The sequence below is a fragment of the Oculina patagonica genome, chromosome 4, assembly GCF_052425735.1.
Source record: "Oculina patagonica isolate OP01 chromosome 4, crgOcupat, whole genome shotgun sequence".
Lineage (NCBI taxonomy): Eukaryota > Metazoa > Cnidaria > Anthozoa > Scleractinia > Oculinidae > Oculina > Oculina patagonica.
This window is the reverse complement of record NC_135761.1, coordinates 13,789,901-13,816,361: the sequence shown is the minus strand read 5'-3', so window position 1 is coordinate 13,816,361 and position 26,461 is coordinate 13,789,901. Positions and strand designations below refer to the sequence as shown.

General features: G+C 38.3%; 2 protein-coding genes across 3 annotated transcripts in view; both read left to right on the top strand.

The window, feature by feature from the left end:
- LOC144648164 (uncharacterized) overlaps positions 1–4,018 on the top strand; it is a 148,685-nt gene extending 144,667 nt beyond the window's left edge. Inside the window, exon 11 of the mRNA XM_078507792.1 lies at positions 1,103–4,018. Coding sequence (XP_078363918.1) covers positions 1,103–3,385 — 2,283 coding nt within the window. The 3' untranslated portion in view covers positions 3,386–4,018. The remainder of the gene's footprint in view (positions 1–1,102) is intronic.
- A 3,228-nt stretch (positions 4,019–7,246) lies between these two features.
- LOC144649569 (piezo-type mechanosensitive ion channel component 1-like) overlaps positions 7,247–26,461 on the top strand; it is a 42,737-nt gene continuing 23,522 nt past the window's right edge. Inside the window, exons 1-14 of one of the 2 annotated variants that reach the window (XM_078509081.1) lie at positions 7,247–7,598; positions 8,231–8,314; positions 9,357–9,482; positions 9,625–9,667; positions 15,041–15,478; positions 16,810–16,966; positions 17,707–17,787; positions 18,456–18,641; positions 19,094–19,363; positions 19,972–20,113; positions 22,492–22,518; positions 23,277–23,482; positions 24,636–24,784; positions 25,589–25,994. In XM_078509081.1, coding sequence (XP_078365207.1) covers positions 7,535–7,598; positions 8,231–8,314; positions 9,357–9,482; positions 9,625–9,667; positions 15,041–15,478; positions 16,810–16,966; positions 17,707–17,787; positions 18,456–18,641; positions 19,094–19,363; positions 19,972–20,113; positions 22,492–22,518; positions 23,277–23,482; positions 24,636–24,784; positions 25,589–25,994 — 2,379 coding nt within the window. In that variant the 5' untranslated portion in view covers positions 7,247–7,534. The remainder of the gene's footprint in view (positions 7,599–8,230; positions 8,315–9,356; positions 9,483–9,624; positions 9,668–15,040; positions 15,479–16,809; positions 16,967–17,706; positions 17,788–18,455; positions 18,642–19,093; positions 19,364–19,971; positions 20,114–22,491; positions 22,519–23,276; positions 23,483–24,635; positions 24,785–25,588; positions 25,995–26,461) is intronic. The other variant, XM_078509082.1, reaches the window with a different exon arrangement.

Sequence of the window (26,461 nt, the reverse complement as noted above, 5' to 3'; positions counted from 1 at the left end):
TACTTTTGCCGTTTTTCCGCTATTGCGCGTAACATGATGAGCACAAATTTAACCGATCAAAGAATTAACTATACATGATTCGTAAAGCAAAACCCCTTTTGCTGTTCGGGTACTTCCAAAGTTAAAATAAGAAAAACATTGTCAAAAAAATACTTTTTGTATATGTTGTCGTGTTCTATAGATTGCCAGAGCTCATCTCACACAAAAAGCGGAATGTCAGCCTCACCTACCACCCAGGGTACTCAGAGAATGACTGGTGAGCGGCATGCAGGTACGGCACGTAGTTTTGGAATTGCCGAAATAACAATGTCAAGTAAATTTTGTGAGATTGCAAACGTTAGCTAGGAATTAACAGACTGAATGCTGGTGATGACTATCAAGGTAACTGTAAAGGTTTTAATTTACAAGTAGACATAAAACGAAGTGGGAATTTTTTCTGCTGATATTCGCTGTGAAATTTCACTTGTCTGTACTTCTCTTCTGATACAAGAACTTGGTTGAATTCTAAAGCTGCTCTTTTTATTAAACACCTCAAATTCAATATTGCCTGCAGCGCGGTCGTAGGGGCTTGTGTGAATTTCCGTGTAACCATTCCAGCTTAGAAACCCTTTCGATTTAATAAACAGTTTGCACTTGTGATCGTTAGATTTTTCTGATGTTATGGCTACGTTAATCGAATTTACACAAGAATGCAATAAGGTCCCAACATATCCTCTTGTCACCCCATTCACTATCAAGTTTCGAAAAGAAAGTGTGCTGATCGTGTTGATGTTTTCAAGAATCGAAAGAGAGCTTTTTCAAATTCATTCGTGAAAAACAGTCCAAAGTTTTGTTAGTGCTTGATGGATTAGACATATAATAATAAATAATTAATTTATACATTTATATAGCGCTAAAAACTATAAATATTCTAAAGCGCTGTTTACTATATGTAAAAATAATATAAAAATATAAAAATTAGAATGAACCTACATACAAATCAAACTAGAAACAGTGTGATTGAAAAGTTAAAACGCTTAAACGCGAAATGCTTTCTTAAAAAGGAAAGTCTTCAATTGACTTTTAAAAGTCTCCACTGATGACGCTTTGCGAATGTCAACAGGAAGCTCATTCCACAGGGAGGGGCCTGCCTTGGCAAAGGCTCTATCCCCAAAAGGCTCTATCCCCAAAAGACGAAGCTGACCCCAGTAAACTACCAATGTATATCAAACTTGTTGAAAGTAGAGAGCTGCCTGAATGTCGCATCATTCTTACATCTAGACATGAAGTTGGAATGAAATTTAGGCGCTTCTGTGATACCCTGTGGGAAATTGTTGGATTCACCTATCTAGATGCACGAAGTTTCATCTTCAAGCACTTTAAAAACAACAAACCTATGGCTGACAAACTTCTAACGAAACTTTATGGATCTGATTTCTTGGGCGATAGGCCAGAAGAACTAGTGGAATGTTTCTGGCCTCGATCTATTGATCACTTACGCGAACTGACGTCAAATCCTCTAAACACAGCTTTACTTTGTGTACTCTGGGAGGATTTTGAGGGTGATCTTCCGACGAGCAGGACTCAATTGTACATTGAAATTGTTCTCTGTGTTTTGAGAAGATACGAAAAGAAGAATGGCTTAGCTAGCAACAACGAAGACCTAATTAAAGTTTACAAGAAAGAGCTAATATGTCTGGGGCTTATGGCGTTAATTTCTCTACGTAAAGGAGAGCTATATATTGAAGAAAGCGAATCTGGTAGCAATTCAACTGCTTTAACCAAGTTTGGATTTCTGTCAGTCCAAGCTGCAGGCAGTAGAAGGAAAACCTGCCTGCGTTACGGATTTTTACACAAGAGCTTTCAAGAGTTCTTCGCTGGTTTCTATCTCGCCACCAAGATTCTCAGCGAAGAAATTGACTTGGATACAGAAGTGACTGATAAGAGGTATTTAACTGAACTTAAACAAGTATTTTTGTTCATGAGTGGAATTGTTACGTCACAATGCGAAGAAACCGCCGTGTGTCTTGTAAAAAGCATAACTAAGCATATAAATTGCGGCGGTCGCAGTACTCTTTTTAATAAGCTTGAAGTTACAGCCAAAAATGTGCGCTTCGCTTTTGACTGTATAACGGAGTGTATAACTTGTAAAGAAAACCTTCAGTCTCGATTGGCGCATACTTTTGGTTCCCACCTTGACCTTGAAACTTTAACATTAGAGATTAGTGATTCTGAGGCGTGTTTCCTCTCAGATGCGCTTACAGTTAATGCCACTTTAACTGATTTGAATTTAAGTCGGAACGGGATAGGTCATCCTGGTGCTGGTTCTCTCTCTAAGGCCCTTACAGTGAATACCACATTGACTCATTTGGATTTGAGTGGGAACAGGATTGGTGATTTTGGTGCTGATTCACTCTCTAACGCACTTGTAGTGAATACCACATTGGCTAATTTAAATTTAATTTGCAACCGGATTGGTAATTCTGGTGCTGGTTCTCTCTCTGATGCTCTTACAGTGAATACCACATTAACTCATTTGGTTTTAAGTCGGAATACGATTGGTGATTCTGGTGCTGGTTCTCTCTCTAAGGCTCTTACAGTGAATACCGCATTGGCTCATTTGGATTTGAGTGAGAACAGGATTGGTGATTCTGGTGCTTGTTCCCTTGCTAAGGCCCTTACAGTGAATACCACATTGGCTTATTTGGATTTAAGTCGAAACAGCATCGGTCATTCTGGTGCTGGTTTTCTCTCTAAGGCTCTTACAGTGAATGCCGCTTTGGCTTATTTGGATTTGAGTGGGAACACGATTTGTGATTCTGGTGCTGGTTCACTCTCTAGTGCTCTTACTGTTAATACCACAATTACGTATTTGAATTTGAGAGGGAACGGGATTGGTTATTCTGGTGCTGGTTCTCTTTCTAAGGCTCTCGTAGTGAATACCACATTGACGCATTTGGATTTGAGTGGGAACATGATTGGTGATTCTGGTACTGGTTCCCTCTCTAGGGCTCTTACTGTTAATAAAAGGACCACAATTACTTACTTGAATTTGAGAGGGAACAAGATTGGTCATTCTGGTGCTGGTTTTCTCTCTAAGGCTCTGGCAGTGAATACCACAGTGACTGACTTGAATTTGAGTGCGAACGGGATTGGTGATTCTGGTGCTGGTTTTCTCTCTAGGGCTCTTACTGTTAATACCACAGTGACTGATTTGGATTTGAGTGAGAACTGGATTGGTGCTTCTGGTGCTGGTTTTCTCTCTAAGGCTCTTACAGTGAATATCACGTTGTCTCATTTGGATTTGAGTTTGAACAGGATTGGTCCTACTTGTCGCGCTTCCCTGTCAGATGCACAAACAGTGAATAGCACCTGCAGCGTACAGCTCGAACCACAATTTCTTTAGTGATTTGTACGACTTGTAGTTAGCCGTCCTATTCGTAATTATGTATAGTGTACAAGTATATCAATCCTTCAGTTTAGAAAGCTAATTTTTATGAAATTGCTGTGTAAAATTAATAATATTGCTTTATACGACATTACAAATGCATGTATTTAGTATGGTGTCTGTATATGAGAATATGCGTGATTGCTTGTGAGTCTTGATCTTGAATATAAATGTAAAACAGTTTAAAAGAATATATCCTGTGTTGTAATCTGAGGAATAACAACGATTTTCTTAAGTGTTGGGTCAAGATTCAGAAAATTTAAATAGTTGTTAAATTTATTTTGTAGTAATGTTGCGTGATTTCATCTTTAGCTTATTTGAAATGTAGGTACTTTGCACACTGTAAGACATTTGGTCATAGCAGTGTCTATAGGAACGGTTTTTATAGTCAAAAAAGTGTTAACAAAACACGCCAACTTAGATTTATTTCAATTAGATTTAAGAAAGAAGCTTAAGTGACATATGCCGAATGAAAATGTTGGCCTGAATCATTTCTCTGAAATTGGTTGTAATTTTTATTTTTTATACTCATGATTCTACGTGGTCAACTATAATTTGTTTTAATAAAAGATATTCAGATATTGAATATAATCTCAACCTCACTTCGTCAATAAAACAATGATTTTGACATAAACAGTTCTCACTGCGAGCATATACTATTAAAGGGAGACACGTTTTAGTTATTATTATTATTATTATTATTATTATAATTATTATTATTATTATTATTATTATTATTATTATCGACAACCGATCTTCTGCAGTAGAGTAGGATGAACCACCATCAATCAGAAATCGAAGGACAAGGCTCTATAGACCAGAATAAGGGTATTAGTATTTCCTAGATAAATATTTTTCTTCAACACACAGATGAATCAGGGGCGAATTCAGGATTTTTCTTAGGAGGGGGTGCACCACTAAGGAATGGCGTAACTGACTGGCGACGTAAAGAAATTTTAAAAGCGAATACTAAGCCGTAGGTCATCCCCCTATATCCGCCCCTGTTCATTTAAGCCCCCTGAAGAGAATGATGAGTTGCTTCTTCTCTTAGCCATTTAAAATGCATGTACAAGTCTCGATAGTGCGTGCGAAGAGACCGCCGATGGGGTCCGGCCCAGCCATTGAGAAACCCCTCCACTGCACATTACGCCAAGATAAAGAAAGAAATAAGTATAAGGAAACTCTTATACTTAAAGCTTTTGGAAGTTAAATTGCATGTCAACCGCACGACCAAACTTTTTTTCAGGTCAAACATTACCAGACTTTTTATAAGGTGAAACACATGACCACATGCGGCCCACCACTTGATTATAATGTGCGATTTTCCTTATCATGCAAAGGCCGTATTTGGATAACATCCGTAAAAATTGACAGTACGAATCGAACACAGCAGCAAAGTTTCGTATAGAAAAGACCGAGCTAGAGTCAATGTTCTCCCAGAGTAGTCCCGATCGAGGTTGGGTCATAAGAGATTTATTGCACAACCTTTTAACCGAAAAAAACTGTTGAAAAAGCGAGGAATGAGGGTAAAATATCTGCGTGTCCTCATTGGATTAAATGTAAAGTTTAACGCTGGAAAGTTCAATGTAAAATAATAAACGTTTCGGCAGTGCTGCCTTCATCAGCACTGCCGAAACGTTTAGTATTTTACATTGAACTTTCCAGCGTTAAACTTTACATTTAATCCAATGTGTTCATTTAAATTAACGCTGCGCAGGACATTTTCGTATCTGCGTGTCCTATTTTATCTATTAAACCCTCGAATAAGGGATGTATTATTCTTCTGCATTTTTCTTGTCATTTAGCTACCACATGGAGCCCTAAATTGTAATGAGGAATATTGCCAACAAGCTCCCTAGTGGGGTGAGCCGAGCGCGGTCTTGGTAGGAAGATCTCGCAGATGACTCCGATGCGAGAACATGCTCGTCTTTTCGATTTTTCTCGGCTCGCCTTACTCGCCCATTTTCTTCGGAATCTTAGCTATACCCCATTAAGGAGCCTGTCATCAGGCTAAACGGAATACTGCAGTGTAATAACGCATGGTATTTTGCGTGTTTTCCTGACCTAATATTGCAAATGTACAGAAATGACTTAATAGTGGAATAACAAAAGCGATGAAAATAGTGTATTCCAAGATACCTACCGGTAATTGCTGATAGGAGTGCATAGCGTAGACCTTACTTTCTTTACATCAAATTAAAGTGGTCAAAATCTATACCCATTCCAAACCCCCCCCGGGGGGGGGGGGGCTACACAAAAACGTTTTGTACGAGGAGGCTCCGCCCCGATCTTTAACCCCTTACCCTTTTATATACCATTTTGATAGAAATTGTACCCCTTTCGTATACCTTTTGCTGAAAAAAGGTATGCCTATCATATATGTAAAAGGCATGGCATAGACTTAGAACAAGACGTTTTCTTGTTATTTTCATGTAGCGCTTAATAAATTAAAATAATATAGCCATAAATTGCGTCTGTTCGAAATATTTTAATTATAGGCCCTTTTAAATACCTAAATGACAGATTTTCGCACCCTTTCACATACTTAAACTTGTGAAATCCTACCCTTTTTCATACCTGAATCCTAAAAAAGGTACCCCTTTCGGGCGGAGCTTCCTCGTATAGGCCATTATAGGGAGTACCCCCCCCCCCCTCATCCTCGAGTTCCAAACCAAAACGGCACGGAAAATTTATCCTTTGACGCCGCATATACCTATAAAGCTGTGGTTACAAGGGAGTAACCCCAGGGTCCCCTCCCCCTGGGAAAGGTGCTCTAAATGTCATGTCGAGTCATATCTCATAAGTTATACTTGAAGTTTTTCCCGCCGGTTCCGCTTTCGCTGGTTAAGGTAAGCTTTCCCTGTGAATCCGACATTAGAAAACTTAAACACAATCTATGCCGAGTTGGAGTTGCCGTTTGGGGACGTTTTGAAGCGATTCCGGTGGGTTTTTTTTTCTCTATATAATTATGTAGAGAGAGGAAACCAGCGAACCTAAAACCCACTGGAATCGCTTCAAAACGCCCCCAAACGGCATAGAAGCACAAGATTTACATAGAAGAGGATAGGTAAGTCGACTTTATCGGATATTTTCTCTTTATTTTGAATTATTTTTTACGATCGTTATATTCCCATACAAACCCTTATAACAACGTTATTAAGCAATGTCATAAAATTAGATTAAAACGGGGTTTTTCTGAAAATTTCATTCTTGATTTACTTGAAAACGCTCTTACAGATTTTCCTAAAATTTTGTGTACAGGTAGTCAGCCTACTATACTTGAACATATCAAAAAATGAATACCAAGAGTCAATCTAGATTTCGAGAAAATCAAGCTTGTTTGAGAACAACAGAAAACGTCAGTGGTTGCTATGGTAACCTTTGTGATTAAGTGACGGGTAAAAAATAAAAATTTGGTCATATTTGATCATTATGGTGTATTTTGGCAAAAATCGAGCATTGGCTTCCTTGATAATTTTAATTTTCAATACAACCACCCCTCGGCTAAAAAAAACTACGTCGAGCCTCCTTAAACGGAATGAAGAAGAAATACTGAACATGACGGAAACGGTATTCAAATAATTAACAGTTTAGCTATAGGGATTCAAAATTAGCGATCCATACCCTCCTGTGGTCTAAATTCGCCGGTATTAACAGATTTACTCTGAACAATGTAAGCTAATCAATGTAGAACGGGCGCCCCTCGAAAATTCAATTTGACACAATGGGATGCTTTACATGACGGAGAGTTGCTATGAAACAGTTTTTCTGCTCAGCTGACCACCAGTTGATAAGCCGTGGGCTCACTGTGTTTTCGTTTCGAAATTTGAGGCAAATCTATCATGTTACTTTTTATTTCGGTTTCTTTTCTGGGAATTTGACATTCAAACTAACGTGAAAGTTTTCTTTTTCAGTATTATTTCCTATTTTCATCGAAATTTTAGTTAAGTTCGTTATTACAAGCGGGTTTTATCGGAAGCCGTACGTTCATGTCCCCCGATTCGGGGGTTGAGACTTTGGACTACGTGACTCACAGCGCGAACGAGATCGTCGTCTTTTTCTTTTGAGGATCAAGTAGAAGACGTGTATCTACCAAGGAACAAGAGAATGTCTTCGCCTGTAGCTTGCACATTTCTCTTTAGATGGATTCTTCCTCTTGTATTGTTAGGAGGTGGGTGTAAATTTCGTTTCATGTTCATTTCATAACACAGCTCTTCAAGCAGTGCAGCGCACGAATAAAATCACTGCGCGGGAATACTGGGGTGCATTTCTTGTGTATATTTTAGTTAAACAGTTTGCACTTAACTCTAAATTGCTTTGCACTGGAATTTCTTTCGTGTAGCGGGGCAGCTTTTCTTATTTGTGTAAAAAGGACCAGAAACTGCGCGCAGTTTCGGCGAAGATCACCGACCTGCTCAGACGCATAACAAATTCAATTTGAAAAGTCACTAAACCAGGAGTGTGTAAAACCTTTTACTGAGCAAATAAGTAGTTTCTTTAAGAGAGATTTAAAGAATGATTAAAACGATATCTATCTTGGCCTCAAAGTATCGAAACAGTTCAAAAGAAGTCGCCGAGTTAAACAACTCTATCACATTGCCCGCGGTGACGTAATTTGTTGGTAATTTGACTACACTATCAAAACTGCCCGTTTGTATAAAGTTCTCATTTGGTATCTGCGCCATTGCATTGCCGTGGATTAATATCTCTTAAAATTTGCTGCCCTCACTCAGTACTGAATTGATCTCTTCTAATTTGTTTTCCATAAATAAATTAAAATGTCAAAGTTTGTTTCTTTTTCAGCTTGTTGTTTCAGATTCAATGGTTTCTCTGTCATCTACTTGTGTTGTCTTCTGGCTATTCCTCTCCTACCTAATCCATCAAGAGGTTTGAAAGATCACTTGCTAACTTTTGTCATGAAATACATTTGCAATCAATGCAGGGACCCAGACCATACTCATTAGATGAACCATAAATCTGCAGGCCTACATCATAGGGGAGGCCAGGGGGTGGGGGGAAGGTTTGATTTGGATTCCAGTTAGTTTTGAAAAACTGGGAGGTGCGGTGGCCTAATGGTTAGAGCGCTGGACTCCGGATCGAGCGGTCCGAGTTCGAGCCCCGGCTGGGGTCAATTGTGTTGTGTTCTTGGGCAAGACACTTTACTCTCATAGTGCCTCTCTCCACCCAGGTGTATAAATGGGTACCGGCGACATAATGCTGGGGGGAAACCCTGCGATGGACTAGCATCCCATCCAGGGGGGAGTAGAAATATTCCTAGCCGCTTAATGCTACGGAAACCGGGATAAGCTCCGGCAGGGTGGGCCGCTTGGCTCGTGGCTTCTCCTAGTTTTGAAAAGTTCAATAATAATAATATTAACTAGAAGAATATATTTAACAAGGGAATCCATCAAGTGCAAAAGCAGTTTTCAGTGGAGCCCTCATAAATAACAAGTAAAATAAAAAAAATAAAATCCACCCCATTAGAATTTCCAGTGACATTCTCAATGGGTGAATGTAGACACTTTTCTGGAACCACACAGTGTTAATTTCATCCCTTGACTTACCGGTAGTTGCTGTTTTTACTGCTTAGTTTGAAAATGTACCCTAAGATGTTTATTGGTAAGGTAGTCGGCTTATGGCTACTGCCCAGTGTTTTGGACTTCAGATCAAGTTTCCGAGTACCTAGATTGGACTACTGGCAGGGATATCATTGTTTCATGTTCTCGGGCTATACACTTTATACTCTCACAGTATCTCTCCCTACCAGCAAATCATCATCAGGGCAACTTGACAATAAAAATGTGTAGGGAAGGAGAGTGGAGATGTAAACCTACGATTTGGACTGGCATCCAATCCCGAAAGTCACCTCATATTAAATTGATCAAGCTTCTTATAATAAACTATTGCTGTATATATTTTATCTCTACAGCTTTGGGTGCTACAGGACACTTTCAGAAGGCACTGTTGGGTCTCTCAGTGTTTGCCTTGATGGCGCAGATTATTTTCCAGATAGTCTTGGGAGCTTTACCACCCTATGGACATTTCTTTCCAAACTGTAAGCCTATTGTACAATCAACTGTTGTGTATTGCTGTTTCATTTGTTGTGCTGTTCAAAATCAATCCTGGATTTTTGAGCCTTTTCATTGTAAAGTGATTTTCTTGGACCTGACATTTGTAACCAACACTTTGATTGACAGGTTCAATGTATGAACAACTTACCAGACAAATTGGACTTAGTAGGTAGGTTAAGACATTTTTTCTGTACATGATGTGTGCATATTGCATAAAAAGTACTCTGAGATACAATGTACTCTTATATTTCATTCAATTTTAGGATCTTGTGTTAAATTAGCTTATTTACATGTAGTATGTGAATTAGTTAGATCTTTTGGGTACTTATTCTTTAATATGTGATTTTATTCAATTTTAACTTATTGTGATGTGCAGGTGATCATATATCCATGAAGCCTGTGCAATTTAGATGCATAATAGTTATTAATTATTATTATTATTATTATCATTATTATTATTGTTAGTTTCTTTGTATGCATTGTGGTTTAATTTAATCTTTGGTTTAAAATTTTTTCAAACCAGTTTGATTTTTATTTCACTTTACTTCAATTTATGATTACATAATGACTAATAATGAGACAATGAAAACTAAAATCAAACTTTGAAAATTTTTAAACCAAAGATTAATTTAAATCACAACATATACATGTACAAACACTCAATAGAGGATATTACACGGCGGCATGAAGATATGAATTTTATTTTCGAGTGGTAAAGCAATATTTTACGAATGAGCGCAGTGAATGAGTGAAATATTGCTTTTACCACGAGAAAATAAAATTCATATCTTCAAGCCAACGTGTAATTTTCTTTTTATTATATAGACAAACATCATGCATGAAGTAAAAGTTAAAACATTTTAATTTATTCATCAAGAGGTTAAACACGATTGACGGCTAAATATAACAATTGAGCAAATTGCCAATCTGACTCTCCACCAGCAAGAAGCTCTTTTAAATAATTTTATGTCATGTGAAGTCTTTTCTTCGTGTTAGCATTTATCTGCTCCTCAGTGAAAGATTTTATTTTGGCTTCACTTCACTAATCGATAGCTCACCATTTCCAACCGGCGTTGGCAGCTTTGCACAAACAACCGTGTAACGGCGGGAAATGATGTCATCAATATCCTCACAAGTGAGGATATGGAAAATAGGCCACTACAATCCCGGATGTACATGTAGTTTCATATGAATTTTACGAGTGATCTATTTTCCAGTAAAACATTTGCGAATATATAATAAATGATAAATATTACCAAGTTGCTAAACAATGTTCATCGTGGCAGGCTTTTTTTTTACAAAATGTTTCCCGAGCCTTACTAGCTACATGTGAGAGTAATCTTTATCAATGAAAACCAACTTCACCTTTACGGTGGTTTACAGAAACTGATGGGTCCTCAAATAAAATATTTCACATTATAAAAGTTAAAAACCCAATAATGAGGTACAAGAAAAAGAAAGAGTGCAATATGATCAATGAAAATGAGCGACAAAGCAAACAATAACAAACACTGAGTAAAAAATCAGAGCCCTAGTTCCTTTGGAAGTTATGATTAGGTTAACTAATTATGATTTTACGACGTAGAGGCTCAAATGTTGTGCAACCCCCATATAACAGCCCTGTCATGCACAACTCCTTTCTGTATTTAATTGCTCACTTTTGGAACCAGTTGCTAGCTAACGCCAAATCCTCGACCACCTTGGCACATTTTCAAGGTAGTTTAAATGGCATAAAGTTTGCTGGGTGCCAGTGTATGAACTGTATAATAGAAAGAAACGCACTTTGAGTTTTGGCCAAATTGAAAATTGTCACAAGCAACTCCAAATTTCACACGCAAGTTCGTTTACGTGTGCTCAACACTGCCCTGTATTTAATTTTGCTGGTCTTTCCTTCGTTTTCGAAAAATAACACATGCAAAAAGACAAGGTTTTTGCTGGCGGCATATTAAGGAATTTTCTTTGACAAACGATAAACAAAGGAACCCTTTTGTTCCTTAAAACAATGAAACCAGCAAACGTTTTAAGGATCAAACTATAACTCAAACAACTCTAACCCTAAGGTTAGGGTTAATGTTCCAAGTTAGGGTTTAAGTGCTTAACCCTAAGGCAAAAGCGAACCCTGAGGCTCAGGGTTGGGGTTAGCGTTTACAAAATCAAGTTAGGGTTAGCGTTTCAAGTTAGGGTTAAGATCTGAGTCGGCCTTAACCCTATAAGATCGCGCTTTTCTTGCCGTAAGCTTTTACTCCAGTTTGCTTGCAGTTAGCTTTCACTGCAGCCTGCTTGCGGTTAGCTGTTTTTTGTTGTTTGGGGCAACACTATTTTGATAAGTTTTCTCGATAAAGCGCCTGCACAACACTCAACTTCTGTGACACGCGTGCCGTTGATCCGATTTAAGGAAGGCCAAGTAAATGGCTGGTTTTCCAATTACAGCTTGCTTTTGCTTTCAGTAAAGCACTGTTTGCTCTCCCATCTCCTATCCTTACATTATTACATCACACAATCTAGATCTACAAGACCCTGCGCGCGTAATCAAGACAAGATCGCATGCACTTTTTGACCGATCCATACATGCATATTTAATGAGGTAGCGAAAACAAATTTGCGATGGCAGGTAGCGCTCCGGGCACTCACAAATATCTTATAAGTCTAAAACCAGGTCACTTCTTGGCAACTTTGTCGCGGCAGCATCCAAGCGGACACTGCAAAACTCGCCTTGACAAAGTTCCCGGCAAGAAACTCTCGTTTTAGGCTTTTATTCTGCCAGGCTCAAAACTACCTTGGTTTGTGCAACGTTTTTCTGGAGCACTAAACAGCGCTGTTGTACACAACAAAGGCAGGAACATCCCTAAGTTCTTCGAGCGATGCTTTTAACTTACGGGTATTCAGACTTAATGATGTCCTTCAACCACATGGCAGCCGCACTTACGCTAAAACTAACCAAAGGCTTTGATTTTCAGGAACAAACGGCCATTTTTTTCTCTTTCCTCTCACGTAACACCCATCAGGTGACATCGCATCACAATGTGTTATCCAGTCCTTTTCTTAAAGCGAATCCTCAACAATGGCGGCTAGAAACTAAAAGCATGGCTCTGACACGTTTTTCAACCTCCCCGGACAGTTAAATAACGCTAGAAGGAAAGATTAACACGCGATGTGTCGAAAAACTTATACTGCTGGCTGACTGTGGAGAACGTACTAAGCTTTGCAAAACGCCTTTGTTCTTTGCATACATAATTTCTAAAAAACGAAGCTAGATCCAGCGAATTTGAATACAGATCAATGTTAACCACACGTAAACGAACTTGCGTGCGAAATTTGGAGTTGTTTGTGACAATTTTCAATTTGGCCAAAACTCAAAGTGCGTTTCTTGCTCTTGCCCCTTCATATATTGTTTTGCTTCTTTGTGCAAATTTTTAAATTTTTAATATTAGGATTAGTTGCTTTCATTTTTTCGACGTTTTTGCTTGTTTACAAGCTAAAATGGTAGAATAGGGGTTATGTGAACAAAATTTGGAACCACATATTTGTAAACTCTCAAGGGACTTTTTTAATTTCTCAAGGGACTGTTTTAATTTCTCAAGGGATTACTTTCCGCTGTGGGTGATCACTTGCGATCTCATGGGAAAAACGTGACTTGTCACATTTACAAACGTTATATAACAATTTTAAAAGTGACATGTCAGCTTTCTTATCTCAACGCACGTGTGTCTGAAAGGCGATCTATAAAAAGCGTCGCACAAACAATGGATTGCGTAACTAAAACACGAATAAATAATCACTAGCACTTACATCGTTTAAAAATTACAAACGTCAAAAATAAACCATACCAAAAAACTCGCTCTTTTCAAAGATATTATTGAAGTTAAAACAAATGCAAGAGATGGGGGCTTCTTTTCGCTTATAGGAGCGGTTAAAAATTAGGCCAAATTTGGTCGCTACAAGCGCTATTCTATTTCGTCATCAGCCTAGGTCGTTAGGGACGAGACCTCGCGTTGACAGCAATATTGCATGAATCGGCTTTACAACATGCGATCGTATCTACGCAGTTCGAGTGGAATTTCAGTCAAAGACAGCAAAATTCTTTCGTATTTCATCTTCAAATATAATTCGAAAGCATTCACTGTATATATGGCTTTTGTTTAATCCTGGGTCTTGATATCCGACCCTCGCAGAGCCTAGACAAAACGCAGCTTGAGTGTAACGATTGGTTTACGCCGCAATTATATGTGCAATGTTTTCTCCGACAGTAGTCGGAAACATCCGTATTTTGTTTCGTGCTTTTTCGTGGAGCAATCGTAACGATACAGCCTTGAACACATTGAACAGCGGTCTACCTATAACAATTCAAATATGGCCTCGCAAAAACGAAGCGTCGAACGCATATTTTGCTGTTTCATTTGCTAATTTCGCTGCCGTAATTGACTGCCTCGAAAGGTCCTTGCAATTTTAAAGTATAGAATCGTCAGATCTCGGTGAAATTTGCACTGTTTATTTGTGTAATGTTAAGGAATATGTGTATAAATACCCGGCGCGGACGAGCCATTTTTGACAAAATTATATGGCTGCATTTCCTCCGCGAAGATAGGAAATTAAACTAAACTACAAACTAAACTACAAAGAAACTGTAATAATAAGTTCGAAGAACAATGCACAGGATAAACCTTCGACTCATACTTCATGCAAAAACATCGATATCTCCAAGAGACTTTGATTTTATTCTATATTTATATTAGCATCTCTTTTTAAATTCTATTTTTAATGATTTTAATGTAATAGTAATGTAATTAATTTTATTGTAAATACCGGTAGTCGTGCATTTTAAACCACAGGCGGCCCAAGCTCTCTATCAGATTACCTTTGGACGTGACTCTTGTTTACGAGCGGTGTTGTGTTACAAAGATTCCAATTATAAGGGTTTGTATGGGAAACAACGGTTTTGCTTTAAAAGTAAAAAAAAATGTATATTTTGTGAATAAAGTTGAGTTACCCTGATTCGTTGTTTCATTCTTTGTTGTATTCCAGCTTCTCAGGTCGATTCGACGCGTTTTCGGCGAGTTATCGTTATTTAGGTGTTCCACTGTAAAGCCTTGTCTTTATTTTAGCAGTGGAACACCTAAATAACGATAACTCGCCGAAAACGTGTTGAATCGACCTGAGAAGCTGGAATACAACAAAGAATGAAACAACGAATCAGGGTAAGTCAACTTTATTTACAAAATATACATCGTTTTTTACTTTTAAAGCAAAACCGTTGTTTCCCATACAAACCCTTAAAATTTGAATCTTTGTAACACAACACCGCTCGTAAACAAGAGTCACGTCCAAAGGTGATCTGATAGAGAGCTTGGGCCGCCTGTGTTTTAACATGAGCCCCTGGCTCGGGAGATTGGGCAACCACTACCAACGTTACCGACTTTAAATAAAATACGTATACCTATACCTATTATCAGACTGCTTGATCCGGAGTCCAGCACACTAGCCATTAGGCCACTGCACCTCACACACAACAGTACATTGACATCAGATTATTTTGATCCTGTAGGTTTGATGGTGCTTCAGCACTGGATATATGCAGAATCATTGTTCCAGACGTGGCAGTTATAGCTGTATCCATAACATGTGTTGTATGTTGCCGAGGTTTAATTGAGTCCTCTCCGCTTCGTCCAGAGACTCCGCAACATATAAGGCTGTCATCTGACTCAACTACATGGGATAACGTGATGCCTTATTTCATTGCGGCCATGTTGCTTGTTGGGGGCATAATGCTGCCATCACTAGCTTCCGTGATATACTTTGTGACATTCTTGATCTTAGGAACAATGTGGGCCTGCCACAAGGCATTTAGACTGCGAAGGAAAAGAGCATTTGCCTACGTTAGATTTTCGCTCATGGTTTACTCTGGTCTGCATGTTTTGACGTTCTACATGTATCAGTTCCAATTTTTTCAAAAGGTTCTTCCTCCAGATAGCTTACTTGCCAGGTGAGGTTGTCAAGTATTATTTATGTAACAATTAATATTATAAATAATAATATTTTGAGCTACAGATAAAGTTACACATGCTCAGCAGACATTTGGTGGGTTTGATCCCTAGCTAAACCATTGGACAACCCACAGGAATGGCAGGGGAAAACAAGCCCCAGAGAAAGGGGCATTAGAGATCAAGCTTAAACAAATGCAGTAATTATTTGTTTGTGCAAATAGATAAAGTGAATTCTAAACTAGTTTGAATGATCTGTGTTTTTCTTTGTTCCATATTTTATTTCCATAACAAATCCTTTAACATAGAAAAATACAAATCAAACTAGTTCCAAATCATTCTGATTCATTTTTAATTCATTTTAAAACTAGAACATGTACTGTACATGTATATATCATGTACGGAAACTTGTGGGGTAATAACATGTTTTAAACATTGTTTTTGCCCCCGCAGGGTTTTGGCCCATAGGCCAAAACCCGAGGAGGCACACTAGGAGTCCCCGGGTGTATACATACAAGGACAATGAATATTTGTTGAAAAAGTAAGAAATGTGTCTGTAGTGGGCAAAGCATTCTCGATTTGACGAAACTAGGCGCGCACGGTCGTGACGGGTAATATTTTTGCAAGCGCGCACGGTGGTGTCGGGTACTTGCAACCACGAGGTCGCGTTTGGTCACCTTCGCGTTTTGAGCTTCACCATCTGCTAGCAGCGTTTTGTTTTCCGGTTTTGGCCTACGCGTGTTCACAGATTTGTTCGAGCGGTTTCTCTGCTTTGGTTGTGTTAAGTGATATTTGAAGCAAATGTTAGTAATACGTCGAAAGATTTCGAGCAATTGGTTTCATGTTCTTGGCTACGTGCCGGCTACCTATGTTCCAAGCGTTTATACATTTGTAAGGTTTGCTTTCGGAGGTTTGTTGTATCGTATACATCTTACAAGTTACAACGAGTAATAAACAAAAGCGTGAACTTTGTCATGTAATTCGTTTCGCTAACAAACTGTCAGATTATTTGATCCAAAGAGTGGGTTGTTTTCTCGAATCTTGTGCCATATTTTGTTACTCGTGGAATTTTTTTAGGTTTTTTGGCCTGGAAATTATTGTACAATGTAAGTTTATTTTGAATGTTATAAGCCCAAGTATAAAAAGGCGGGGGCAGCTTTATAGTGAGAACTATTACTAGTATAAATAAAAAGCTCCAGATTATAACTTATTTTGATGAGTGAATAGTGAATTACCATGATAGAAGAAGGAGGAAAACTATTTACCCAAATTTAGTTTGCTGTAGGTATACATGTATTAAACACGTCTAATAAATAATTATTTTCTCTGTTAGATTATTTGGCCTTGTGGGAATAATTTACACAGACTGCAGTGCTCCTCTTGCACTTCATGTAAGACCATACCTGGACTGGCCTCAGTGTGCGTCACCTGGTGTAATCTTAGCTCTTTACTGGCTGTTAGCAACAGAGACAAGATTTTACTTCGTAAATGTATGTATCAATCATTGCTTGATTCATGTTCATGTTTCAGGGGTGGATGTAGGGGGAGGGTGCAGGGGGTGCGCACCCCTCCCTGAGATGACCTGCAGCTTAGTATTCGCTTTTAAAATTTGTTTACATCACTAGTCAGTCACACCATTCCTTAGTGTGCACCCCCTCCTAAGAAAAATCCTGGATGTGCACCCCCTCCAAAGAAATAAAAGGGTTTTGGTCTGCCAATTCACATTGATGCATGAGTCACACAGCTGTGGGTTACAAACTTTTATCTCTTGAGCACTTTCTTATGCTTACAGACCAATTTCTCAGGCCTAGTTGAAAATTTTACCTGCTATGACAATTATAGCAGGTATCCTTTCTAAAATTATGTTAATTTGTAACAGTGCTGGAAAAAAAGTATGTGTAAACTTGTACATGTATATAATGGTACATTACCCTGATTCTCTGATTTTACATTGTAGAAAAGAGAATTACATGTACTTGCAGCAAGGTTGTCAAACAACCACATTCTCATTCCTGCATACTTGGTCCATGAACCTCCTCAGAAATTTTCAAAGATAATTATGGTCTTGTCTTCAAAAATCCTGGCACTGAGAATAGAAACCTCACACCTTTCACTTGGAAAAAAAGTTGGCATTTACAGAGTTTGCATGCCATTCCTATCCTAAACATAATGTTTTTCAATTAATAATTTTACTAGTTGTTTAAGACTGCTGCATATTTGTTTGTAACAGGAAAATGGATCTAGGTATGAAAATCAATCTCACTGGTGGGACCCTAGAACTTGGCCGCAATCCTACACATCTGAGAGACAGGTAATTTTGCCCTTCAAAAACAAATTCCTTGCAAATTCTGTTACAAAAAGTACAGTTCAATCCTGGTAACTTGAACCTTCTGGGAGACATGAGGAGAATCAAAAATGGTTTAAGTTGTCAGGGGGTGGGGGGAGGAGGGAGTTGGAGGTACCTTATTGTTACTTATTTTCGCGGGACTTAATTTTTGCGATTTTCGCGATTTTTTGAAAATCGCAAAATTAAAGACCTGCGAAAATTTATTTCAAACGTTTTCTATTGTATTTTTTATGTTAATTACGTATTTTTTGGCCAAATCGCGGAAACTAAGTTCCGCGAAATATACCTGTTTCATTTTCGCGAAATTAAGTTCCCGCGAAAATAAGTAACAATAAGGTAAATTGAAAAGGTTTGAAATAGCAGGAGGTTCCAGTTACCAATGGTGTGAATTATCTGGATTCATTTGACAGTGCATATGATGTGGTTCAGTTTTACTCCAGGCTTGGTAAAATAATTGATATTTTTCATTGTTCTGGTGTATGGTACAGTAATACACGATACTGAACATAAAACAATGGAAAATACCAATTGAAACTTTCCCTAGGGTAAAATAAAACTGATAGAACCACAACATGGTGTCCTTTTAAAAGGGTTCGACTGCATTTACATGTAACATGTCGTATGTTTTTCAGTCGCTTATGGCAGGGCGTCAGACCAACTACAACACCTTGGGCCCTCTACCTGAAAATGTGGTGGCTGAAGAGCCAGTTCAACCAATCAGGGAGCCGGATGAATATCCAGGAGTGCAGGGAACTCTGGGAAGCATCATGATGTTCCTCATGCGACAGAGCTACATTGCCGCTCTGATTATTATGATGGTAAGTAATTTCTCCTTACTGAGCAGTATACATTTCTTTTGCTCCATGTTGGTGTGATAATTTGGTAGTACATCAAGACTTGGGGTTGATATTGAGCTTTAATTGACTAAGTGGAAGGGCCGGACAATTAAATATATGGCTCGCAGACCGTAAAATGATAAATGATCTAGAGCCAAATATTATACACGTTACCTGGTATTAAATATGTATTTTAACATATCTTCCTCACTGAGCTTGATTTTGTTAAAAAAAGTGCATACTAGATTGTGCGCATGCACAAAATGAATTGCTGATGTGCTGCAGGGTGGATAGTTTTTTTGGTCAAGGAAGTCAGGTCAACTCATCTCAACCCACATACATTAGCTCACTGTATGTTTTCTATAAATGATTTCATCTGTGGTACTATGTGGTTGTATGATAATATTTTACAAATATTATTTTGTTTACATCAGGCATGGAGCATCACATACCACTCGTGGCTGACATTTGTCCTGCTGTTATGGGCGTGTCTCATTTGGATCACTCCATTTGCACGGTGGTTCTGTATGGTTTCCTCTCCAGGGCTGGTGATCTATGCCGAGTTACTTCTCCTTGTGCAGTACATTTATGGCCTTCAGCTTACTGATGATGAATTACCACTACAAGATCCCACAGGAACATTTGACTATTCTGAGCTGGGACTGAAGAAATGGCAATTCCCATGTTTACACTTGGGTGCACAGGTAAGATGTTTATTTACTGTATATATACATTAACAGAACAAATTAAAGTTACATTGCATAACTTTTATGTAAATCATGGCTGGCAAAGCCATGATTTAGCTGTGAGGCCTTACAGACAAATTGATGCACACTTAATGCAGTGGAGATCATGAGGGGAGAGTGTGTTACGACAGATATACAGCACTAACCAGTAAAGAAAGCTAAGAGCTCTCCCAAGTGGTGCAAGAAATGCTGTCCTTTTAGTATGATAATCACACTGTACAAATGTATGGAAAGTTGCACTTTCTGAGACTAAGAGAGTTGATAGTGTGACAAGTTGCATGACTTTGTCATTGGCACATTCCATATCATGTTCTGTTGAACTGTAGATCTAGCCAATCAAAGTAATGTACGCCTGACTGTACATTAGTGTGCTCAAGAGATTAAGATACTTATGACACAAAAAATCATATACAATGTAGCTGTTGTCTTGCATTCTACATGTGTATTTTCTCATTGTTGATCTGAATCAATCAACTTTAAACAACCAAACACAGCATCTTGCAGAAAACATTCCTAAATGGTAATCAAATAAACTGAAATGTTTAAGTCATTTTAACATTCAACAGACTCTCTTTACTTGGGTGTTCTGGGTGACATTACGACAGCACATCAGAGAGAAGAAAATGAAGAGAAGGGAAAGAGAAAGTGAAGAATCCCTTCCACTTAGAAACCTTGCTCACCCATTTCTCAAGGCACTTAGGAAGATGTGTAAGTATCTCTTTGTTCATAAAGAGAATCCTGATTTTTTAAATCTCCAAGGGAAACAGTAATTGAATAGCTTGATGCAAAGGTATGCTAAGTGACTTTTAAGATGAAAAATCGTTTTTTCCTTCAAACGCGCCTGAATTTTTGCTCAAACGTGCCAGAATTTTTGCGTGTGGTCTTCGATTAAATAGAAAATCGTTGTCCTTTTGTTGGGGGGGGGGGGGGGGAATTTATTCGCTCGCTCAAAAACGGGATCTGGAAATGAATTTCTTAAACTACTTTGTGACGTAAGCTTACGTTTGAATTATTTTGGCGCGCGAAGCCGAGGCAACGAGACTTTCAATCAGACCAGTTGAAAACTCACCTTACGCATTAGAAGTCCGCTTATTTTCGCTTATTTGACACATATTTACGCCCGTCTGGTGGTAAAAGGACATCATTAAGTCTGGAAACCCGTAAGCCACTAGCATATCTCAAAGAAGCGAGATGTGTACCTGCCTGAAGATTGCTAAGCCCTGCCAAGACTGGCGGTAAACTTGGCTTTCGAAGGCGCATTGAGCCAGGCGAGGTCTAGAAGCAACTTCTGTTCCAAAAAACGTTATATTCTCGAAGTTTTGGCTCATTTGCCTCGTGTTGCCGCGTTGAACGTTTGGAAATAAGGAGGTGCTTTTAGACTTATAAAAATTCTCTTAGATTTGGCGATAGGACTTCCCGTATTTCAGCTACTCAGGGATATCCCATAATAATCTTTAATGGATACGTCATTCGATACGCATTGTCACAATAAACAAAGTTCGTTCGGCACGGCAAAGACGGAAAACGCTCACTCAATCAACAGAACACAACAGAATCGACAGAAAAGGATAATTTTTACCAAGAAAAGCAACAAATTGCTTCATTTCGACAAAAACTAGCCCTAAGCTGCGATCCTTTCCAGGAATAAAAGGCCTGAATGTTTAAAAGAACGATCGTTGCTTGTGAGTCAAGATCAAATTGCGTTACGCGTGACTACGGAGAGAAACTGGGGAAAAGCGAAAACATATTATGGATTAACCTTTAGCAGCCTAAATTTGCTGACTGAAAACGAAACATTGAACATTTGGCGAGTGCATTTGTGGTTAGAAGCTGGCGAGAGGAAAGGGCAACGGCGTAAGTCGTTTTTGTTTAAGGATTTCTCGTTCATTTTGCTATATATTTTTCACTTCTTTTCACTGTTCAGTCGCTCAAGTTTGTCGATCGGTCAAGTTCAATGTTTATATAACATTCGTGACACTTAACCCTAACCTTAACACTAGCTGACCCTAACTTTACTTTACTGTAACTGCTAAGTTTAATCCTCTTTCTCTCTTTGCCGCGTGTTATTGTTTTAAAGTGACCATAGTTCTAGTTTTCTCGAAGACAAGGTGCAAACCAGAAATTTTAATTCGAGGACAATGTTTTTCCATTAAATTGAAGACCACATGCAAAAATTCGGGCACGTTTGAAGGAAAAAAACGATTTTTCATCTTAAAAGTCACTTAGCATACCTTTGCATCAAGCTATTCAATTCGAGATATCAGGTTTTGAGAAATCAAGGGTTTTGAGAAATGGTAATTCCTTTGTATGCTATTTAACTCTCTGCTATTTATGTTTGGAAGACAAATGACTCACTTGCAATTGTTTGGGATTCAGTTCAGATGGTAACGCTTAAAAAGAAAGTTTAATTACAAATTACAGTAGCTATAATTTTAAAGCACAAATACATAGTTTGCATTATTTAATTTAATTGAAGACAACATTTTAATGTTTAAATGTATAAATTATAGTGTTAAACTTTAAATTATAAATCTAGTGTTCTTCATTGTTATAAAGTGGAGAGGTGAATAACTGAAATAAAAGAATAAAATAACAAAAAAAATCTTTAAAGTACAGTAAAATGATTGTGCAGAAACCTGCAGTCAAGAGTGGTTCATGGCAGTACGTAGGGACTTGTAGCTTGAAGTACATGTATGAGATTGATTATGAGCTTGACTTTTCAACAAAGTGTTTGTGTTTTCGATTATCATGTTTCACACCAAGCTTGCAGTGCTAGTCTCAGGTATTGAACTGGCCACCAACAGGGAGGAGTGAGGGCTCCTGGATTGTACACATGTATAAAACAGAATTAAAATTCAAAAACTGTACTGTTACTAAAGCTTGTACTTGTAAGTTGCTTTATTAAGTTCCCTAAAATAACTTCTTTTTTGTTGAAATTGACATAATTTGAATTCTGTATGTCACCAAATAAAAAATATCTTTTGTAAGCGTAATGTTTAATGTTCCAAGTCAAAAATAAAAATAATTATAATCGCTGTCGACTGCAGTTTAATGGCTAAATATCTTTTCTTGTTGTCTTTATAAAGCCTCCATGGAATCATCATCTTCGTCAGGTATAAATTGTAAATAAGTGTAGTCCCCTTAAAGTCTGCTTTAAATATATAAATATTAATCTTTTGCAGTATTTCCTCAAATAATAGCTCTTGTCACTCGCCTAAATCCCCCCCCCCCCCAATCCCCCCTTTCAGGAACAATCTGTATCAATATTTACTTTGTTCACTTCTTTATGCAACAAACAATAAAAATATCTTCCCCTAGCTTGCTATTATTTGGTGAAAAATGCTTTTTATTTTTATGTGTTCTTCTTGTATTTAGTAAAAAAGTAATTAGCTGAAATCTGTTGAACTTTCCAATTAAAACTAAAATAACATTTTGTGAGCTTTAAATTGTGGAGTTACCTATAACTTTTCTAATGAATTATTATTTAAACTGCTAACTTAAATGATATAAAATAAATCTTTGTTGAAATTCTTTGCATTAAAAAGGCAAGGGTTAACACTAAACTTAGTTAAAAACTCTTAAAATTACCCATGTTATAGTGAGTTCATTGAATGGTAAAAAATTGAAATGTACTTTTAAAAATTAGAAAAAGGAAATTACATGTACATGCTCTGCTTTCTAAAACTGCCTCTTATTCTATTTTGATTTTCAAATACTGAGTATTGGAATTTTATAAAGCAGTTTATAAATATGTTTTATGTCCAACTGGGGTCAGAGACTTGAACAACTGCGGTCAGATACTTAAAAGGGAGCAATTTGAACCAGTTCTAACAGATGAACCAATTCTAACATAATCATTCTTTCCCTTTAGCTGTTGGTTCAGAGGAAGCTGACACGCTGGATCCCAAAGCGTCTGATGATGCTAAGGCACTCATGATGTGGGTCAAATCAGTGCTGGCAAAGTACTGGATCCTACTCTGCTGTGGTGCATTTCTATTGGTTGGTTTACAGAACGAGGTGTCGGTTTACCAGATTGGATACATGGCAATATTTTTGTTCATTCTCATTTGTTATCAGGTAATAAGATCACAGGCTGACATAAACATAGGCTTTCCTTTGTACATTGTATCTGTATGGCTACAGCTTGTGAGACTGTACTGAAGAATTGTGTCAGGTGCACTACCCTAATAGGATGTGTGTCATCTATCAAGCAGTCTGGATCCAGTCCTGGCTGTGGTCAGTGCTTTGTGTTCTTGGGCAAGACACTTTTCTATCACATTGTCGCTCTCCACCCAGGTGTATAAATGGGTGCTAGCGAATCAAATGCCCCAGGCTAACCCTACAGTGGACTAGCTTCCCATCCAGGGAACTCCTAGTCGCTAAATGCTACAGAATTTGGGGATATAAATCTCTAGCCTTGTGGGCCATTAGGGTTTCATTAAAATGCATACTTGATCTTACAGGAAGACAGCCTGAAAATAAACATGTAAATCATGAAACAGATGTAAATGTGAAGCATATTTTTGATGGATTTAAGAATTTGTTAGGTAAAAAAGAGTCTCTGACCAGATTAAGGTAAAGACCGGTTAGCTCAGTAGGTAGAGCACCAGACAGTCGTGCTGGAGGTCTCGGGTTCGACTCCCAGACCGGACCAACACTCGGGTCTTAAAATAACTGAGGAGAATGTGCTGCCTTTGTAATTACATCTGCAATGGTTAGACATTCTAGTCTTCTCGGAGGACGATAACCGTGGCCCCGCTCCTGCATCTCATGTATCGCAGGGGACGTTAAAGAACACACATCATCGCAAAGTGTAGGGCATGAAGTTCCCGGTGTTGTGGTCTGTTCTATTCCATGGGTTGGCGGTGGGGTGGATCATACATGGACGGATAGCGGCTGCCATGGCGCCTTATATATGCTGGTGTCCGTCTCATCCCTTAATTCTGTAAATTGTAAATAGTTACTGAAAAGCCCTGTGGGGAGCTGACTATTAACTCTTTCAGATTTCAGATTTTCTTTCAAGAGCCTGCATCCATTGTTTACATTGGATTTCAAGATGACAAACGTTTTATTGTGCAAGAAAAATAATTACGTTGTTACTGTTTGCATGAACACCCTCGAGCCTTTGTGTTGTGATATACTTCTTGCTGGGTACCCTCTGATTATTTTTCCAAGAGCATAGTCACAAGGCATTTTTTCCTAATGTTAGTTTTTTTTAATTTGTTTCAAGATATCTATTGCTACTTGGAGGTTAATTCTACGTCCTCTGTGGTGGGTGATGGTGATATATTCCATCTGTATCTTGTTATTAATCTACACATATCAGTTCGATAACATGCCTGTCTACTGGCACAATGCAACGGGACTGTCAGATCAGTGGTAAGTCTTGCTCAAAACTGTCTATATTTCTGTGCAAGAAGTATGTACTTTATCTCAAAAACTAATGATACATTGTATATTGATCACGCAAGATAATCCTTTCTCTGAAAGCTACTGTCAGTAAACATTAACTAAGAACAATCTCGTCCTCATGGTGAGTCCTCTGTTGTGGGTGTCACGTGGTTAGCCCTGGGGACAAGGTTGACATTAAGATTAAAACAAAAGAGTGTTGTTTAAGACACCTCCCAATATAGGTCTAAAAGAGGCTCTTTGATACCAGCGACCTTATTCATAAATAACAAACATTTTACAATATCATTGATGTTGAATATTTGTTAAGAAAAAAAGCATATAAATCGTACATATATAACAGAAGTTTGTACCTTTTTCCTGCAAGTAAAGCTGATTCTCTAGTAAGGTGTCCCCTTTGGGGCTAGAAAAAGTGTCCGCTTAGCAGGGGTGTGCTTATGGAAGGGGAAAAATGCAGTCTTTGTATGTGGCTGGGATCATGACTTATGGTGGATTTCCACTGACGCGTAAGTTTTTACGTGCGTGAAAAAATTAGAGACAATGTATGAACGGCCTGCGTAACGTGTACGCAAGCCGTTCATACATTGTCTCTAATTTTCGCACGTAAAATTACGCGTCAGTGGAAATCCACCATTAGTGTCCACTTACGGAAGGTGTCTGTTAGGTTCCACTGTTCTTTTTTCAACTGTTTTGGAATTGTTTTTGTTTGCTACAAGATGATTGTGTATTACAAAAATTAACTATTAAAAACCTTTACTTTGGTCTTGGTAACAGGTTGTACAACCTCGGACTTCGGCAACACACAAAAGCCAGTCTCCTGTTAGAACTTCTCACTCCTACAGCGTTCTCAATCATCATTGTTATTCAGCTTCATTTCTTCCATCGTCCATTTCTGGCCATGATCGATCTCAAAGTAAGAGCTAGTTCCACAGCCCACCAATCAGCAGCCAGGGGAGCCATAGAACCGCATACCCCAGCATCTACCTCACAACAAGATGGAGCCGGGCCTTCAGAGCCTGCTAGGGAGACTAGGCCGAGTACCCAGAAGTCATTTCTGGTGGTGGTACTTATCAAGATTGTGAATTTTTACAATGATTTAACTGTTTTCCTGTGGAGAGTTGGAGAGCTACACATGTTAAAACTTGTCAATTTGACACTGATTTGTGTGGTGCTTTATCAGGTCAGTTAATTTTAGTTTCATTGCTTTGTTTTTATCTGTATATCTTTGTCTATCTGTTTCCGTCTGTCTGTCTGTCTGTCTGTCTGTCTGTCTGTCTGTCTGTCCATCCATCGGTCCTTCTGTCCGTTCGTCAATAATTATGGGCCTTTCGCTACGTTTATAGTCCGTACGCAGGTTTATAAGACAATTGATACTCTCTTAGATCAAAGAGAAATGCACAGAAAGAACACTTCTTTTTCCTAGTTTTTAGAATTTAATTAGACTAGCATATCTCTCAAACACAATATTAGGGTACAATTAAAGTCATTTTGTACTGCCTACCTCATGTATTAGTCAGTTATTGATGCAGGTAATAGCAGAACTTGTTGTTTATGAATCAGAGTCAAAAATCAAATCAAAAATTTCACTTCTGTACTGGTGCGTCGTAATACCATTGACTCCCGAAGTCCGCAGGCTTAGGTGTTCAC